Genomic DNA, 18,852 nt, shown 5'->3' with positions numbered 1-18,852 from the left:
ATTTTGGGGACAATCCAGAATAAAAAAATTACAATATTTATTTTTCATAACACATTTTTGGATTTGACAACAAGGACAATTTAAAGAGCTACATGTGCAGTATACCAAGAAAACTGTATATTTTCAAAAGAGCTGCTACATTCACAAGCTTATCTTCGGTTGGCACAGGAGGTTCAGGGATCCAGGTTTGATTCCACCCTTGGGTGACTGTCTGTGTGGAGTTTGCACACAGTTTACCAGTGTCCACATGGGTTTTCTCTGGGTGCTCTAATTTTGCCCCACAGTCTAAAGATGTGCAGGTTAGGTGGATTAGCCATGTGAAATACAGAGTCATAGGGTAAGGGGGTGGGTTTGGAGTTGGACGATCTTCAGACGTATAGTATGGACTTGATGTGTTGAACAGCCTGCTTCCACACTGTAGGAAGTTAAGATTTGTTTATTGCCTCAGTGGTATCCCCACCAATCGATCAACAGTAAGTTGCACATATTGGACACGGACACACACACACACACACACACACACACACACCAACCTTCCATAGGAAGACTTTCTATAAAAAACAAATTATTTGAATCTTAACGCAAATTGACACACGGTTGTAAAAACAAAAACATCAGATACCCCAGCAAAATTCACAACCCGACAGAAAAATAACGTTAATTCCTCCCTTAATGCTAAATTGACAAAATTAACAGTGGCCAAGTCTATTCTGAGCTCAGACAAGCTGAGCAGTCAAAGGCGCTATAGAGAAGGGTTAATCCAGCAGATGTAGCAAAAACAAAGTACGCCATTCTACAGGACACAGCAACTAAAAAACATTTTAGCAAAACAATTTACATTCTTTTTCAACACATCTCAGCTATACAAATCTTTTGCATTAGCTGAGCAAAAGTGGAAAAATCAAAGACTCAACATTAAACTTTGCCAGTCTTCTCGCACTCAAAACAAATAAAGGATTTTAAAATGACATTTAAAAAGTCCTTAACAAACTTCAACTTAAATTAGTATTTCCAAGTTTGATTTCCAGCACGCGCAGAGTTAAATGAATCCAGGTTCTATATAATAACATAGCACATAATGGAAGCAATTCAACCAAGAGTCTGGGCTGATCAAATTGTAAGACAAGTTGCTACAAGTGACTTTGAGGCATTCTGGGTTACAGGGCAAATGGAGCAAGGTGTCTTGAACACACTACAGTAAGTTATATGTCCCATTACATTCCAATAACTTGTCAATATTTGTTGCCTAAAATTATATATGGAAGGCTTCATCGTTAGAATGAAGCACCGGTGAGGGAGGAAATGCGGGAGCAGAGGGTGCATACATGAGGAATAGTGGTCGGCACAATATCATGGGCTGAAGGGCCTGTTCTGTGCTGTACTGTACTATGTTCTATTAGAAGTGAAGAGAAAAAATGCTTGCTAGAGAGTAAACATCAGATGACATATCTTTCATGATTCTCTCCCAGTATGAAATTTATGAGCTGATAGAAATCTTAGTTAACTAGAGAAAAATTATGGTAATAAATATCTTCCACTTTATCATACAGTCTTTAGTAGCAGAAACAACATTTCACCTTAGAGCCTTAATATTCAATGTTATACAAGTAGAATATAATTAAAAGGTCAATTCTTATAACATATTGATAAATATATACATGGATAAAACCATAAGATTTTCATATCAAGTTATCAAAAGATATGAAGCCATTAGCCACCAGAGGCCAGTACTCACTCTCTTGCATCTGACAGAGATTTTTCATCATTCTCAAGCAACTGCATTTCTCCAATGAGATAATCTAAATAGCTGTCCTTCTGTAACTCCCCTTGTAGAGCGTGATGAACAGCAAGGGCTTGCAAGATAGCACCGTTATAACCCAGTGAGGAAGCATGCGTCACTTCAGCATTTTTCTTTGCAAACTATTATTAAAAAAAAATAAAGTTAGCATCGACAGATTATAATAACATTCTTCTTTAGCTGATGAAGTTCATGTATACACATTGTATTTTCATTTAAAATACAGAGCTGATATTGTACTAATGTGTCTCTGGTCAATAATAATTGTATAGATAACTAAATACTGAACATTTGTTTCCTACACTTTAACTTTCAACACATCATCAAATCTTCAAAAAATATAACCCTTTGATAGTAGTTTTCCAAATGCAATCCCTCTGCTTGAGAGGCTAAAAAAAATACATTTTACTGGACTCAAGTTTGGAACTTAGCTGAATGTATAACACAAATTAAGTCAATCTTTCACTAGCATTTAGAGGTTATTTTAAGTTAGGATGTACTATTCAAACGTTCACCTCAAATCATTAATCACCTCAATCAATGTGTTGGCTGTGAGAAAAACTGATTAGTATTTTGTATTTGAAAACAAAGTGTTCCTTTTAACAGCATAAGAATATTTGTTTAAATATAACTGGTTCCATTCTGAACAACTTGTTTGGGATTCTTCAGTGTTACTATTCATGAGTTGAACAGCCAAAAATAAAAAGAACCATCAACTATTTGGAGCTGAAACATTATTGTCACCATGATTTGAGCTTGCAAATATATAGTGTTCAAGGTAGGGACTCCTGTCTTTACCTTTAACATGACCAGTAGTATTCATCTGTCATGTTCACTACAGTGCGCACCCAAAATTCCCAAGAAAAAAAATAGCTGAATTATGTGTTATTTCCCCACCCCTCCCAGTGTAATATTTCTATATAATTTAAATATTATGTTACCAGATGTATACCTGTTTTGAAATTTTCTAGAGTTATTTCAACAAACCTGCAATCAAAGATCTAAATTGAGAGAAAGCTGACTTTAACAAGGTCAAACATGGTTTGGGCAGACTAGACTGAGAACCTGAAAGTATGTCTCAGAATAGTGGGATGCATTCAAGATGGAAATAAAGAGAGTCTGGGCCAACATGTTACAATAGAGAAAGAGGGTGTGACCATCAAATCCTGTGAACCCTAGATAGAGGGTTATACAGCAGTGGATTAAGACAAAAGGGGAAGCTTACAGTAAGTGGAGGGTTCAAATAGCAAAGGTTCCAGAGGAATGTAGAATGTGCAAGAGGGAACTTAAAAAAGGAGCCAAAACAGGAAAGGATACTAGCGGGTAAAATAAAAGGCAATTCCATACGGTTTTAGAGAAGCATTAAAGGCAAAAGGATGAGGGAAGCGTATGGCACATTAAGGATCACAGTGGAAATTCGTGCATGGAACTAAACGTAGGTGGGTTCTAAATGAATACTCACAAGGGGGTCAATATGGGTATGGAAATCAAGGCGAAGCTCTGTGAAAACACTTAACATGTACAGAGATAGAGGAGGTTCTGAGGGGTCTGGCAGGCTTAAAGGTAGATAAGCATCCAGGACTAGATGAAATGTATCCTAGGTTGTTGGATGAGGCAAGGAAGGAAACAGCAGAGACATTTGCAAAAATTTTCAATTCCTCAGGCCATAGGAGATGTGCTGGAGTACTGAAGGACAGCCAATGTGGTACCATTATTCAAGAAGGGAGTAAAGGATAAACAAGGAAACTACAAGCCAGTCTAACCTCAGTAACGGGGAAACTATTGGAAGCAATTCTGAGGGGCAGAATTAATCTGTATTTGAAGAGGGAGGGATAAATCAAGAATAGCCAGCATGATTTTGTTAAGGGGAGGTCACATCTGACCAACTTGACCGAATTTTTCAAAGAAGTGATCAGACGTGTAGATGAAGGTAATGCTTTTGATATGGTCAACTTGGACTTCAGCAAGGTTTTCAATAAACTGCTACATGGGAGGCTGAAGCAAAGATAAGGGCTCATGGGATTCAAAAAAAATTGTCATAGTGGATCCACAATTTGCTGAGCGGCAGGAAACAGAAGGCGCATTCAGGGGGTTTTTCCAAATGGAGGTACATCTCCATGCAGTCCCCGAGGGATCAGAACTGGGGACCTTGCTGTTTAAATAAAAATGATTTAGACCTGAATGTAAGAGGGTTGATCAATAAATTTACAGATGATACAAAAATTGATGTAAGGAATAAATAATGAGGAGGAGAGCCTTAGATTGCAGGAGGATATAGATGGGCTGATCAGTGAAAAATGGAATTCGATCTGGATAAATGAGAGATAATGGACTTGGGCAAGGCAAGACTTCGAATACATGATGAACTGTAGGGCCCATAGAAGTACCGAGGATCAGAGGGACCTTGGTGTGGATGCATACTAGTTCCCCCCAAGGAATCAGGGCAGACGAATAAAGCAGTTAAGGTGGCATATGGTATACTTGCCTTTATTAGCTAAGGCAGAGTTTAAATGCAGGGCGGTTAAGCTGGAACCATGAAGTGCTAGTTAAGCTACAGCTAGAGCATTGCATGCAGTTCTGAAATCCACATTATAGAAATGTGACAGCACTGGAGAGAATGCAGAAGACATTTACCAGTATGCAGCCTGGAATGGAGAGTTTCACTTGTGGATAATTGGACAGATAAGGAATAAACAAAGAACTGTGAATGTTGGAAGTCTGCAACAAAAACAGAAATTGCTGGAAAAACTCAGCAGATCTTGCAACATCTGGGCAGAGAAAACAGAGCTAAATTTTCAGGTCCATGAGGGTGAACAGGCTGGGGCATCAGAAGCTGAGGGGTGACATTCTGGAGGTTTATAAAATTGTGAGGGACAAGGATAGAGTAAATAGACAAGGTCTTTTCCCTGAGGTGGGGGAGCCCAGAACTAGAGCGCATAGGTCCCTTTTAAATGTTTCCTGCCTCATCCTAAACCTAAGGGGAATCTTTTTCATACAGAAGGTGATGTGCATATGGAATGAGCTGCCAGAGGAAGTGGTGGAGGCTGGTACAATTACAACATTTAAAAGTTATCTGAATGGGTATATGAATAGGAAAGGTTTAGGAGGGATATGGACCAAGTGCTGGCAAACGAGACTAGATTAGGTTAGGATATCTGGCCAGCATGGACGAGTTGGACTGAAGGATCTGTTTCCATGCCAAACATCTCTATGACTCTATGCTTCCACATCTGGTGAGTTTCTCCAGTAATTTCTGTTTTTGTTTTGTACAGACTAGGATTGTTTTTCCTTTGAGCAGAGAAATTTGAGGTGGGACACGATTGAGATGTATGAAATTATGGAGGGACATAGACAGGTTAGGCAGGAAAATTTTTTTCCCCTTGATGGAGGAATCAATGACCGGGCATAGAGTAAAATAGGGACAGGAGGTTCAGAGGAGAGGCATGGAAAAACTTTCACCCAGAGGGTAATGGGAATCTGGAACTCACTACCTGTAAAAGGGTAGTACAGGCAGAAATTCTCATTTAATTTAAGAAATATTTTAGATGCGCAACTCCAAAGAATACAAGGCTATGGGAAACAAAAGAAATTGCTTCAAAACCTCAACAGATGTGGCAGGCACCATCTGTGGAGAGAAAGCAGAGTTAATGTTTTGGTTCCAGTGACTCTTCTTCAGAGGTTGGATCTTTGTTTTTGACCAGCGCAGACATGTTGGGCCGAGATGCCCTTTTCTGTGCTGTAGACCTCGATGACTGTGTATCATTGCAATCACTAATCATACAGGTAAACTAGTGATATATTAAAACAACAAACCAGTGAATCTCTCAAGAAGCTGCTTAAGGCACATCAGGCAAAAAAAAAGGTACAATAGAAAGCAACGCATATTTAGGATCTATGATAAACTGGACAAATGTAGCAATATCAAGTTCTCTATAAAACAACTGAAAATCTAAGATAAGGGCTGCCAAGAGCTAATCAGTCTAGACAAAACATGAAAACTGTAGCTTTTTTTACAATCCGTGGATATAATCCTGGCTAGCCGACGAATCACAAACTTTTTCGGTTGACGCTGATGCCATTCCCCTCAACAAGACCGGATCTATATTCTTCAATAAAAGCCAACTATTTACCCACTTTTGACCTACACTATACTTTTTTCTCTCTGCGTCCACCAACACTCCCTTTGCCTTTTATTTTGTGTCAGCTCTTATCTCTAATCCCCTTCACCCTCTCTTCATCCTGACCTTTCCTTCACTGCCACATGCCCCTCTACATCACTTCCTACAATATCAAACCCACCACATTTCAATCTGTTTTCGCTTCCAAATGGTCAGATTGGACTTGAGAATATTAAACTCTGTATCGCTGCATAGATGTAACAAGAACTGCTGGTTTCTCCAGCACTACGTTTCAATACTGTCTAAATTTTTGCAAGAGAAAAAATGTACTTATGCAATTATAAATTCAAAAGGAATTTGTAATTTTTAAAATCGACAGTGGCACTTAACAACAATTAGACTTATCACCACAAAGCTCCCTCTTAGGTTCGTATTTTGGGTATTACATAAAATAATGATCCTCGACCTCAAAAGACAGACCACCATCTAACTTCCCATAAGCAATGCCCCAGGTAATCCACTAGTCTAGATAAACTCTGGCAAGCGAACAAAAGCATAAGGGTACAATTAGTCCAAGATTAAATTGTAAAAGGTCAACCAAAGGAGTTTCATTCGTTTCCACTCCAACATGTGTGGCTTCCATAATTGTCTCAATCTCATTATATGTTACAGGCTGATTGACTAAATCTGAATTGTACCAATAATTAACGAAGAGATGAGCGGCAGGTGTGAGAAGAAAACAGAGTTAATGTTTCGAGTCCAGTGCTACTTCATCAGAGCCATTAGTATCTAGATGAAAGGGAAAAGAAGAGCTAAGAGTGAGCATGTGCTGAAAGCAACCCATATAACGTGATAGTGAGCTAAAAGCAACCCATGTCATAACAGGACAGCGAGAGAGATCAGTCCAAAAAAAAACACGTGGAAGGATGGAATCAGGCTCTGACATTATCGTACCCAACGTTGAGTCCTAGACGCTGCAGGATCCCCAAACAGAAAATGAGATGCTCTTCGAACTGGCGCGGATGCTAGCTAGAACACTTTGGCAGGTTTGCTACAAATATTAGGAGAAAGTGAGGACTGCAGATGCTAGAGACCAGAGTAGAAGAGTGAGATGCCAGAAAAACACAACTGGTCAGCCAGCATTTGAGAAGAATCAGGAACCCTGATGAAGGGCTTATGCTCAAAACGTTGATGCTCCTGCTCCTCGGATGCTGCCTGACCGGCTGTGCTTTTCTTGCTACAAATGTTGACATGGGAACACAGCAGAATACTGAAGTGTCAGGCAATTGGACGCTTAGCCCACACATTTGCATTTTATGCAAAAATGACCCTATGGGCTGGATGAGCGCTTTACAGAACGCTCTGTCCATCAAAATGACCCCAAGCTTCCAGTTGCCACGCTTCAACACACTACCTCGTTCCCACGCCAACATTTTCTAACTCATAGCTCTTACTATCACTTATTCAGCCTTTCTTCTGTCCTGGCCTACTAACTATTGTTTCCTTGTTTACCTACCCCTTTTATATCTCTCTCTGGGTTTTGATCCATCTCCATCTCCATCCAACCTCCCCCAAAACTACCAAAACTTCTCTTGAAGAGTCACCAACTCAAAAATACTCACTCTGGTTTCTTCCCACAGCTGCTTGCCAGTTTCTCCAGCAATTTCTATTTTTGTTTTTAATCGAGAAAAGTAGAATTATCAAGTGAACAGACACTTGGAGGCCAAGGAAGATTGTGCAGTCATGATAGAGGAATTATGGGAAAAATATTTAAACAATGAATTTTTCCACTCTGAAAGATGTTATTAATATTAAGGGGGCAGTGGATGGAAGGAATAGAAAGTAAAGTCAATAATAAAATCTCTTATTTGAACAAAACTAAATTACAAAAGCTCCATCAATCTGACCTTTTTAACATCCTGAACATCAGGATATGCCAGTGCTATTGGGGCAATCCTCATGGCACCTCCATTTCCGTAAGAACCCTTTCCTTTAAACTGTTCCCTTGCTGGTTTAAAGACATCGTTACAGTTTGGATTTAGAAGTTTCTTAAATACACGAATGACACCATTTCCATACCCACGGTCCGGCTGTTCTTTGTATTCTTCAGCAAACCTAAGGTAGTAAAGACAAAAGTAATGCGTTTTTTTTCATAAACTTCAAACAGTATCTCATTCATTATTGAAAAAAAAATCAAAATATATATTCAGCAGTAAACGCTTTTTCAAATCTCATCTCGAAGAGGGATAATCAGAACTGGCAATGCTAGAACTTTCTCAACCAAAAAGTATTGGAAAACTTTGACAGGACTGGGACCATCTAAGGACAGCAAAACAGAGTCAACATTGAGTCTCAATGAGACAAAGTAACTTCTTCATTCTAACAGTTTTGGTTTTTATTTCACATCTCCAACATCTGCAATTTTTGCTTTTATATCACATACTTTTCTTAGATCATCACCATATCAATTTACAGTACACTTACCTAAACAGCAAAATTATCTTCCTAAAAGTTGTACTCCAATAGCATTTACCTTATAGGGCTACCTCAGACAAAGAATCCTGTATCCAGCCTCCTGATAGAAACCAATTTTCTTTTATTATCAGGATGGAAAGTGATAAACTGATGCAGAGTGCTTTAGCTGGTCCCATCTTTCATCCACTTGCAATATGACTGAACGGTTCATGCTTGTTATTCCTGCTTTATGTGGAACATGCCCGACCAGAGGGGATCATTATAGCCATAATAACAAGTTAGTACTTAATCTTCATTTTAACTGCCCATAAGCAAGAGTTACTCATATGCAGCTGCTCTAAAATGACATTCGTGGCTTCTAAGTAACTGCCAGAACATAGAACTAGACCATTCAGTTCAGGCCTGTACTTACACTTCACATGAGCAAATTGTTCTAATCAGAATTATTGTCCTGTTGCTAAATCACTTCATTAACTACCTGATCTAATCTTGAATATTAAATAGCTCCTGCGGCAAATACCAACTCTGGACATGATTTCAACAGCCTTGCAACTATTAAAGAAATTTATCTTAACCAATTTTCGAAATATCTTAAATCTGTGGCCTTTGATGTTGGATCGGCCAACAACTGAAAGTTATTTATTCACTCTATCCCATCCTTTATATAAACATTCATCTGTCATTCACCTAGTAACCTGCATTATCCTGAACCAAAAAGGACCCAATTTTGCAAGTCTGCTTTCCTGTTTTTATTTTCTATATCAGGTAACAACTTAATATTCTGCAAATTCACTAAAGCTTGACAACCTACCTATAGTGTGGAGCCCAATAATGTATGCAACACAGATCTTAAGATTTTTAAAGCTTATCATTGATTGCCTCTTGGCCTTTAGATTCTATGCCCATTGATAAAATCTAATATTCAGTTTGTATTAACAGCCTTATCAATGCAAGGGAATGACCTTAATGTACTCTAAACATGAACAAGCAAATTCCTTGTTTGCATGTACTGTTCTTTCCACTATATCAAGTTTGTTTCAATTCACAGAATAATACCTGTTTTTTTTTCCCTGTTCAAACATTATTAGCATTGAGTTCTATTTTCACATTTTACGCCCATTCCCAGATATTGTCAATAATCTTGCACAGCTTCCTTTCATCACCTAAGAAAGGATTATATCTATGTTTATATCATTGCAAATATTGACATTATTCCTCTAGAGTGTGTATCCAAACCACTGAAAAAAATTTAACTGATTTCTCAGTTCTCAATCCTATATGCAATCCCAGTCAATTCAATACTGCAAACCTTTCTTGTAATTTCTTGAATCGCACTTTACCATCCACTACATATTCAAAGCAATCCCCCTATCTACATTGACTATTTCTTCACTGAAGTTAAATCATACCACTTAAAATTCACACTGATTGCTAACCATTATTTTCATAAGCTTGATACATGGGAATTTCAAGTTTATCTAAACTCTAAAATTTACTCTAATATTAAAACCTAACTGGCTGGTAATTGACTATATTAACTTAGTCTCTCCAAAAATTATGTACCACATTAGCCATTCCTCAACACACTCACACAAAGCCCTGAGATATGATTTCTTGCTTCATTTCCCTTCGGATTGAAAAATATTTTCCACTGAGTCTTAGCACAGTAGCTTCTCTAGATGATTCATTTTTTCTCTCAAGATTCAATTCTCACTAATATCTTTCCTTTTTTAGCGAGAGATGTGAAATACTTCAATACTATTCCATTTTCTGATGTACAAAATTGACAATTTTTCTTTCTCCAGAATACAACTGATAACTGATAATTCCATTTCTTAAACTGATATAATTGGAAGTTACTTTTCTGTTCTTTTTAAGACAATTCCTGAATTATTTCTCAACTTGCCTTATCTTAGAGTCATAGAAATGAACAGCACGGAATCTACTTTCAAATTATTTTTCTAATCTCTATAGATTTACTGCTCCAAATAAAATTAGCTTCTAACCTCTACCAAAGGCAGTGGATCCAGCATCAAACCTTGTGGCACACCACTGGTCATGGTGGAACGTTTTCTCGCTTAAAACTGAGAATTATAATTTTAAATGCTGCGCTTCCACAAATCTTTTATTCAATTTAAAAACTCCACTGTCACTCTACAGTCATATACCAAGCTTAGCTTCCATCTCACTGAACTCATTCTTCATCCTTCTAATATATGTCTCAATGCAATTTCATGCTGTAGTTTTTGTTATGGATTTCCCTGTCTAAAAATGGATAATTGTCTCATGGTCACTCCTCAGTTTCCAGTTTAAACAACCTCCTTATTCTCCTATTTAATCATTTTAGTTGTACAGTGTTAACCTCACAGTCCAGACGTAACCAATCCTTGAAGAATGACTGCCATCTGTTTCAAAGCCAATGTCACTATCCAAAGTGGAATCCCTTTTCTGACATCACAACGTCATCTTAAATAGATTTCTATGATCTTTCTATCTATTCTAGCACATGGCTGGGCAGGAAATCCTTAGTTTACAACCTGTAAAGTCCTACGCCTGAACTCATTTAGTTGGGCTTATTTGATAGTGCTGTCCAGAACCCCTCAGATTGCAAAAGCTTCAAATCTGAGAGTGTATGCATCTCTAGCCACTCTTAATATAACTCTCACTTCCCATCTTTCTGTATCCTCATATAGTCTTCCATTTACCTTCCTCTGTCTCTTGCTTGTGTGATTATACTTGAACTCATGTTACAAAAACAAACACTCTCCTGCCTGCCCCCATAATACCACACAGTCTTCATCTTCTTCACAGATTCTGGCAGCTTGGGTTGAGCAATACGAGTTGGTGAAACTTCCTAGAAACAGTTTGCTTGAGTCAACAGTTAGCACTAAAAACACACAATGAAATTCTCTTCCAGTATTGCCTCTTTTAATCTGTTCTTGGAATTCAGGGATAATTGGCTATTTGGATACAGAACTGGCCTGAAAGGTAGGAGACAGAGGGTGGTGGTGGAAGGTTGCTTTTTAGACTGGAGGCCCGTGACCAGTGGTGTGCCACAATGATCGATGCTGGGTTTACTGCCTTTCATCATTTCGATAAATGATTTGAATGTGAACATAGGAGGTATGGATAGTAAGTTTTCAGATGGCACCAAATTTGGTGGTGTAGTGGACAGCGAAGAAGGTTACACCTCAGAGTATAACGAGACCTTGATCAGATAGGCCAAGGAGTGGCAGATAGAGTTTCATTTAGATAAATGCAAGGTACTGTATTTTGGAAAAACAAATCAGGGCAGGATTTATACACTTAATGGTAAGGTCCTGGGGAGTGTTGCTGAACAAAGAAATCTTGGAGCCCAAGTTCATTGTTCCTTGAAAGTGGAGTTGCAGGTAGACAGGGTAGTGATAAAAGGCACATGTACGCTTGCCTTTATTGGTCAGTTCATTGAATAGAGAGGTCATGTTGTGGCTGTCCAGGACATTGGTAGGCCACTTGCAGTTCTGATCTCCTTGTTATAGAAAAGATGTTGTGAAACTTGAAAGGGTTGAAAAAAAATTTACAAGGATTTTTTTTGGGGAAAGGGGGTGGCTATTGGCCTCTAGGGAGGCTGAATAAGCTGGGGCTACTTTCTCTGGAACATTGGAGTTTGAGCAATAACCTTACAGAACTTTAAGTTTGCGAGGGGCACATGTAGGGTGAATAGTCAAGATCTTTCCCTCAGTGTAGGGGAGTCCAAAACTAGAGGGCATAGGTTTAAGGTGAGAGGGAAAAGATTTAAAAGAGACCTAAAGGGGCAACTTTATTACACCGAGGATGGTGCGAGTATTGAATGAGCTGCCTGAGGAAGTGTTGGAGGCTACTGCAATTACAACATTTAAGAGGCAAATGGATGGGCACATGAATTGGAAGGACTTAGAGGGACATGGGCCAAATGTTGGCAAATAACTAGATTAATTTAGGATATCTGGTCAACATGCGTGAGTTCGACTGAAGGGTCTTTTACCACGCTGGACATCTCGTTGACTCTATAACACTTTAACCAATAAAGCTTATTACTCTGCCCTCCCACATCTATACCCAAGTTCCCATTAAAAGTTCCAACATGTTGTCATCTGTCACTTGATCTATTATAAGTCATTATGACATGCTTTGTCCTACACTCCAGAATGGCCTGCATATATCAGTTGTTTCATTACCCTTGCTTCTGTGATATAAATCAATTGTCTCCCATGCAACATGCTTCACGTACAGTACTTAATCATTGCTAATAATAGAACACTAGGACCTAGTTCTAAGCCACATGAGAAATAGGTTATAGTCAGGGGTATTTTGCAGAAAGAATTTTACCTAGTTTCTCTGTGAGAAAGTCAAAAGCAATGTATACCCAAGTTTTTGTTTTAAGTATCCTAATGGCTTTACATTCTAAAATGTAAAATTAATTGAGGGGAACATCATTGAACAGCCACCAACTTACCTCCAAAAAAAACCTAGCAAAATAAAATAATTAAACAGAAGTTTATGCTTACTTTTTTTTGAAATCCGGACAATATTGTAATGCATTTTTTAAAGTTTGAGGAAGGAGTTAGAAAAGAAAATGAGGAGGATACAGCTGTGGGACAGTTTTCTGTCATGAATCAGACATTCAGGAATACAAGTCCCACTTGAGAAACTGGAGCATAAATATCTACACCAAAACCCCTTTATTTCCTCTCCCTACCCTATTCTACTAAAACAAAAAACGTTTTCTGCTTTGGGAGGAGTAAATAAACTGAAGAATCTGTTAAACTGAAAAACTGGGGTGGTGGTGGTGGGGGGGTGGTGGGGGGGGGGTGGGGGGGGGGGCACAGTGGTTAGCACTGCTGCCTCAGCTCCAGAGATCCGGGTTCAATTCCCGCCTCAGGGAACTGACTGTGTGGAGTTTGCACATTCTCCTTGTGTCTGCTTGGGTTTCCTCCCACAGTCCAAAAATGTGAAGGTTAGGTGAATTGGCCATGCTAAAATTGCCAGTAGTGTTAGGTAAAGGGGTAAATGTAGGGGAAGGGCCTGGGTGGGTTGCTGTTCAGATGGTTGGTATGGACTTGTTGGGCTGAAAGGGCCTGTTTCCACACTGTTAAGTAATCTCAAAGATGATACCGATCACCTCTTTTTCTTTCTCTTTCATTTATCACAAAGGCAGGCATTTGTTGATATTTCTACATTTAATAACCTGGAACTACTTTTTCTTTTGGAGGACCAGGGTCTTTTTAGAAGGTGTTTTTCTAGTCTTAATCATTTTTGGGTTTGCTGTGCTGCAGGATTAGGATGGGCTGTTAAGATTAGCGAAATGGCTGTGAAAGTATTTACTATAAGCTATGCAGAGACGTTCCACACTGGATTCTTCATAATGTCATAGTAAGTAAATCAGAGCAATAAGCAAAATATCACAGAAAATAATGAAGGGGATGCTAAGAGTTTGGTATGTTTGCAATGACTTTTAGGTTTAAATCATAACACTTTCAAAAGACAATTTAACAAGATTTCCACTGTATGGTACTTTAACCCTTTAAATTGAATCTATTACCTTTTAGCCATATCAATTTCATCAAAGTCTTGTTTTATGATCAGCGACTGCGCCACACACCTCGTCATTGCTGTGTCATCTGAATACATTAAAGAACCTGAAAAATAAATTCATTGTCTAAAATAATCCACTGTGATAAACTAAAACATAGAAAATACATAAATACAACAAACAGCTAAAATCAAGCATTAGCCTCAGGGTACCGTAGCAGTGAATACTTGGCCACAAAACAAAAACATTCACCATATCCAGAAATAGCAACTAACACTTGAAGCATTCATGCAGGCTGACAAGCACAAATGCAAGAAAACATTTTGTTTAATGCATTGTGTTGCTAAATAAAACAGAAGTCAATCAACAATCTAAAACAATAATTCCGCTCCATTCAATCTTCAGGTGCTACCTGAGGTAATGAATGTTTCCCACATGGCATTATGTTAAAAACATTACAACCCTGTTCGATTTCAAACACCAACATACATGATGGTGGCATTCTAAGCAGAAGAAAAGCAAGACAGTCTTGTTTGGTTCTCAAGGTCAAGAAGCTAAGCATCGGAGATCAGTATCCCCGAACCATGTTATTAATGTATTTTCTGGTCTATAATAAACTCGAGGATATTGATGGTAGGAGATTCAATGATGGACATGCCACTGACAACAGCAGCACGTGGTCAGATTTACTTTTTTTTTGGAGATGGTCATTATCTGATATTTGCATGGCATAAGTGTTACTTGCTACTTATTGCCCCAAGCCTAAATACTGCGCAGGTCACGCCACATGTGGATGTGGACTATTTTGTTATACAATACTGTACAATCAAACAACCCCAGTTTTAACATGATAATGGAAGGTACATTATAAATGAAGTAGTTGAAGATGGTATAGCTGTAGGAGTGGCTCTGGGCTACATCCTAATGATGACTGACATTCGTCAAACACAAACATCTGCCTTTGTGTTGGACTCAACTCTGACCAATTGAATATTTACCCCGACTCTCATTCACTTCAATTTTATCTGATGCCAGAATTGGTCACAAATTGTTTTTGACAGCACAAGTCGTTCTCTCCTCACCTTTATGATTCAATTCTTCTGTGCATATTTGGAGCAAGGCTGTAAATGCAGTTTGGGGCCAAGTGATCTAGATCAACCCAAACTGAAGTGACGAGTGGCAAGCAAATTATTGGTAACTGCTGCTGGACAATAGCACCGAAAACATCTACTATCACTTCACCAATGATCAAGTGCAGGCTGATGGAGTGGTGCTTAGCTTATTTGGCTTTATGCAGCTTTTTGGAAATTGTGCAAACTGGGGTAATTTCCTGGCAGGTCTTGTAGCTATACAAAAACAGTTGCCTTGAGGCACAGCTAATTCTACAGGTTAGCTCTTTAATACTAGGAATGACAACAGGCCTTTGCTACATCTAATGTGCTCACCAATTCTTTATATCACATGGCATGACTGGAGTTGCCTGATGACGGACAACTGGGATTGAAGGAATTTCAGGAGAAGCCAAGATGGACCATTCACTTGACACACTGACTGCAGGTGGCTGAAATCATTTAGCTTTGTCTTGTGCACACAAGTATCTGTGATTAATTTTACAATCATTACTCAAAACTAATGCCCCCTCCAAGATGTGTGATCACACAGCAACCTAAAAGTTTTTAGAGAAGCCAAATAAGTCAGTTTGTTTCTAATACTGTATGTGTATGGTTGCACACTTAAATAAACCCAAACAGCTAGAAAAGCACTTTATCTTTCAATTAAGTGCCATACAATCTTCTAGATTAAGTAATGAGTTCAATAAATCTAGACCATCACCTCTATCCAAGGAACAGGAAATTCGACGTTTCGGGCATAAGCCCTTCTTCAGGAATTCCTGAAGAAGGGCTTATGCCCGAAATGTCGAAATTCCTGTTCCTTGGATGCTGGCTGACCTGCTGCACTTTTCCAGCAACACATTTTCAGCTCTGATCTCCAGCATTTGCAGACCTCACTTTCTCCTCCATCACCTCTACCTCCAATTTTCTAGAAAGCATTTATTGGTTATTCTTCCATTTGTCTCCTCCACACACATCTGTTGTTCCTTTATTTTTCCCCGTTATCATTTAAATCTTCCTTGTACCATTATCCCTTTTATCATTTAGTCTCTCGTCTTCAGGTCAGAGGACTTTTGTTGTATTCTGCCCCCTTTTCCAGACTGTGCACTTACATAAACCGTGTTGCCCTTCTAACTCTTTCCAGTTCCACTAAAAAGTCCTCAACCTCAAATAATAATCATCTTTTTTTTATTTCCTATTCCCAAGCTCTCAAACAAAGCAATGTCTTCACAGAAAAGTTGCTGCTATTAAAATAATGCAGCATTTGCATATGCCTTAATGAAGTGTGAGGAAACCATTTAAAAATATTAAAGCTGACCCTACATGGAAACTGCAAGTCAGTGTGGACATTCACTCCTACATTATTTCAATAAACAGGACAAGGTCAGATACACAGAACATTTATCCCGCGATGAAGGCTACTACCTTTCCCAGCCGCCAGGCAAAATGCAGACAGGGGCAGGGCAAGACTTGAATCCTATTATTTACTTCTCCGCTGGAAATTGAACTGACAGTGGAGGTAAAAACAATGACTGCAGATGCTGGAAACCAGATTCTGGATTAGTGGTGCTGGAAGAGCACAGCAGTTCAGGCAGCATCCGAGGAGCAGTAAAATCAATGTTTCAGGCAAAAGCCCTTCATCAGGAATGAAGTAGAAGTGGAAGTAGTTTTAAAAAAACACGGATTTCCGGGAAAGGTTGGCGTCCAGACTCCATCGTCAGAAAAGAAAATGGACCAGACAGTCCAAAAATAAACTGGTTAAAAACAATGACGCTGGATTAGTGGTGCTGGAAGAGCACAGCAGTTCAGGCAGCATCCGAGGAGCAGAGAAATTGACGTTTCGGGCAAAAACCAAAAACAATGACTGCAGATACTGGAAACCAGACTCTGGATTAGTGGTGCTGCCTGAACTGTTGTGTTCTTCCAGCACCACTAATCCAGTCCAAAACTATGATTTGGAGATGCCGGAGCGTCGCTCCGAAAGCTAGAGCTTCCAATTAAACCTGTTGGACTATAACCTGGTGTTGTGTGATCTTTAACTTAGTCCAAAACTAAACATCAACCATCCCAATTAAACTTCACCCTAGAACCCGCTGGACAGAGATACATGGGATGCACAGTGAGGGGCCGGATGGGAATTGAGGTGGGGGGGGGGGGGGGGGGGGGGGGGGTGACAGGGTTTATTTTGTGCCGGACAGGAGCTGCTGGGCCCGGGCTGGAGCCTCCCGGGGGCCGGGGAGCTGTTCACATCAAAGTGCGGTCGCGACTGATGGGCTTTCGGGCAATTACCTTCCTCCTGCCTGTGCTCCTCCAGGGCGCGGACGGCTCCGATCACGTCCTGCAGCCGAACGAGCTCCTTACCCTCGAACTCGCCGCCGATACAGTCCCCCAAGAGCGCGCCGGCCATGGCCCCGTGGAAACGGCACAGAGCGGGCGGGCTCAGCGCCTTGCTCACCGCCGACATGTTGGCTCGAGTGGTGGGGGCGGGGCATGAGGGCGGGACGGGCGCGCGGTGAGCGCCGATTGGCGGCGTCATACCCAATCGCAAACAGTAGACGGACGTCACGAACGAACACCAGCCAATAGAAAGACGGTATCTGCCGCCTGGGTTGGGCGGGGGGTTGAAGAAGGAGCTCTGAACTTGGTCCAATGGGATCCGCGGAAAGGCAGAGGAGCTGACCAATCCGGTGGGAACACTGTCAGTCTCCTCGCGGCAAGGTGAGGCGGCCCTTCAGCCCCTCCACTGGCTGCTGGTTATCTGTCCCAGGAACAACTGACTGCAGATGCTGGTATCGGAAGTGAAAACAAAACACGCTGGAGATCACAGCGGGTCAGGCAGCATCCACGGAGACAGGACAAGTTAACAATTCGAATCTAGATAACTGTTATTTATCTATAGAGATGCATTTCCCAACAATGTATGACATTTGCCTCCCAGAAGGAGAAACCAGCAAAACTTGCAACTGGTCCAACGTGTTTTGCATACCTTAGCACATTGCTCCAGAACCGCCAGTACATCCACTTCCCAGTATTACTGTTTTGTTTTTAAACCGCTGGGTTTCATTTAAATAGTTTTTAAACGTCTTGATGACATGCGTGAATTTCGTTCCTCAAATCCCCTGACCCTTATCTTAAATATGTGCCCCAGCTATTGACACCTCTACTAACATACGTTCTCGCAAAGCTGCGCGACTGCAGGGATTTTCCCAGAGTCCACTCTCGCCAGTTGCTGTGTTGACAGACTGATCTCCAAATTCGGAAGAGAAAAATAGCGGAGGTGAAGGGAACTGTTACTAAGCTGCCAATTTTGCTACGAAGAGTTCTCCCTATCTTGCCTCTCTCTGTCCCTCATACTTCGTACACCTTAATCAGGAATTAGGTCACGTCTCGGTCTTCTCTGCTCTAAAGAAAACAAATCTTGTTCGATATCGTCTCTCTTAAGCGCTAAATTAGTCCAGTCGAGGCAACATCCTGAATCCAAGTCAGTTCATTCTTCGTCAAATGGTGAGTGGATCCTCCACTGCAGCACTTCCAGAGCCGGTGTCCTCCTATAATCTTGAGTGTCCAATACATCAGGAAATTTGATGATTCATTTGAGCAGGTGCAGTGGAACATCAGAGCAGCAATGGTGCTGGGGAGCTCGTGCATATAAACAAAGAGACTCACCATGTCTGGCAGTATCTGTGGTGAGAAAAGGCAATCTCATATTACAAATTCAATGACTTCTCTTGAGCTAGGGTATAGAGTCATAGAGATTTACAGCATTGAAACAGACCCTTCGGTCCTATCCATCCACGC

The 18,852-nt window shown here is 40.1% G+C and overlaps 1 protein-coding gene across 1 annotated transcript in view; it reads right to left on the bottom strand.

Annotated features, from left to right (window-relative positions):
• adprs (ADP-ribosylserine hydrolase) overlaps positions 1-17,518 on the bottom strand; it is a 28,041-nt gene extending 10,523 nt beyond the window's left edge. Inside the window, exons 1-4 of the mRNA XM_060847258.1 lie at positions 17,344-17,518; positions 13,952-14,048; positions 7,824-8,031; positions 1,736-1,920 (exon numbers count right to left, since the gene is read on the bottom strand). Coding sequence (XP_060703241.1) covers positions 1,736-1,920; positions 7,824-8,031; positions 13,952-14,048; positions 17,344-17,518 — 665 coding nt within the window. The remainder of the gene's footprint in view (positions 1-1,735; positions 1,921-7,823; positions 8,032-13,951; positions 14,049-17,343) is intronic.
• Positions 17,519-18,852: the final 1,334 nt, after the last annotated feature.

The sequence above is a fragment of the Hemiscyllium ocellatum genome, chromosome 30 (genome assembly GCF_020745735.1).
Source record: "Hemiscyllium ocellatum isolate sHemOce1 chromosome 30, sHemOce1.pat.X.cur, whole genome shotgun sequence".
NCBI classification, from domain to species: domain Eukaryota; kingdom Metazoa; phylum Chordata; class Chondrichthyes; order Orectolobiformes; family Hemiscylliidae; genus Hemiscyllium; species Hemiscyllium ocellatum.
The sequence above is the reverse complement of the archived record's forward strand: the minus strand, read 5'-3'. Positions and strand labels throughout refer to the sequence as shown.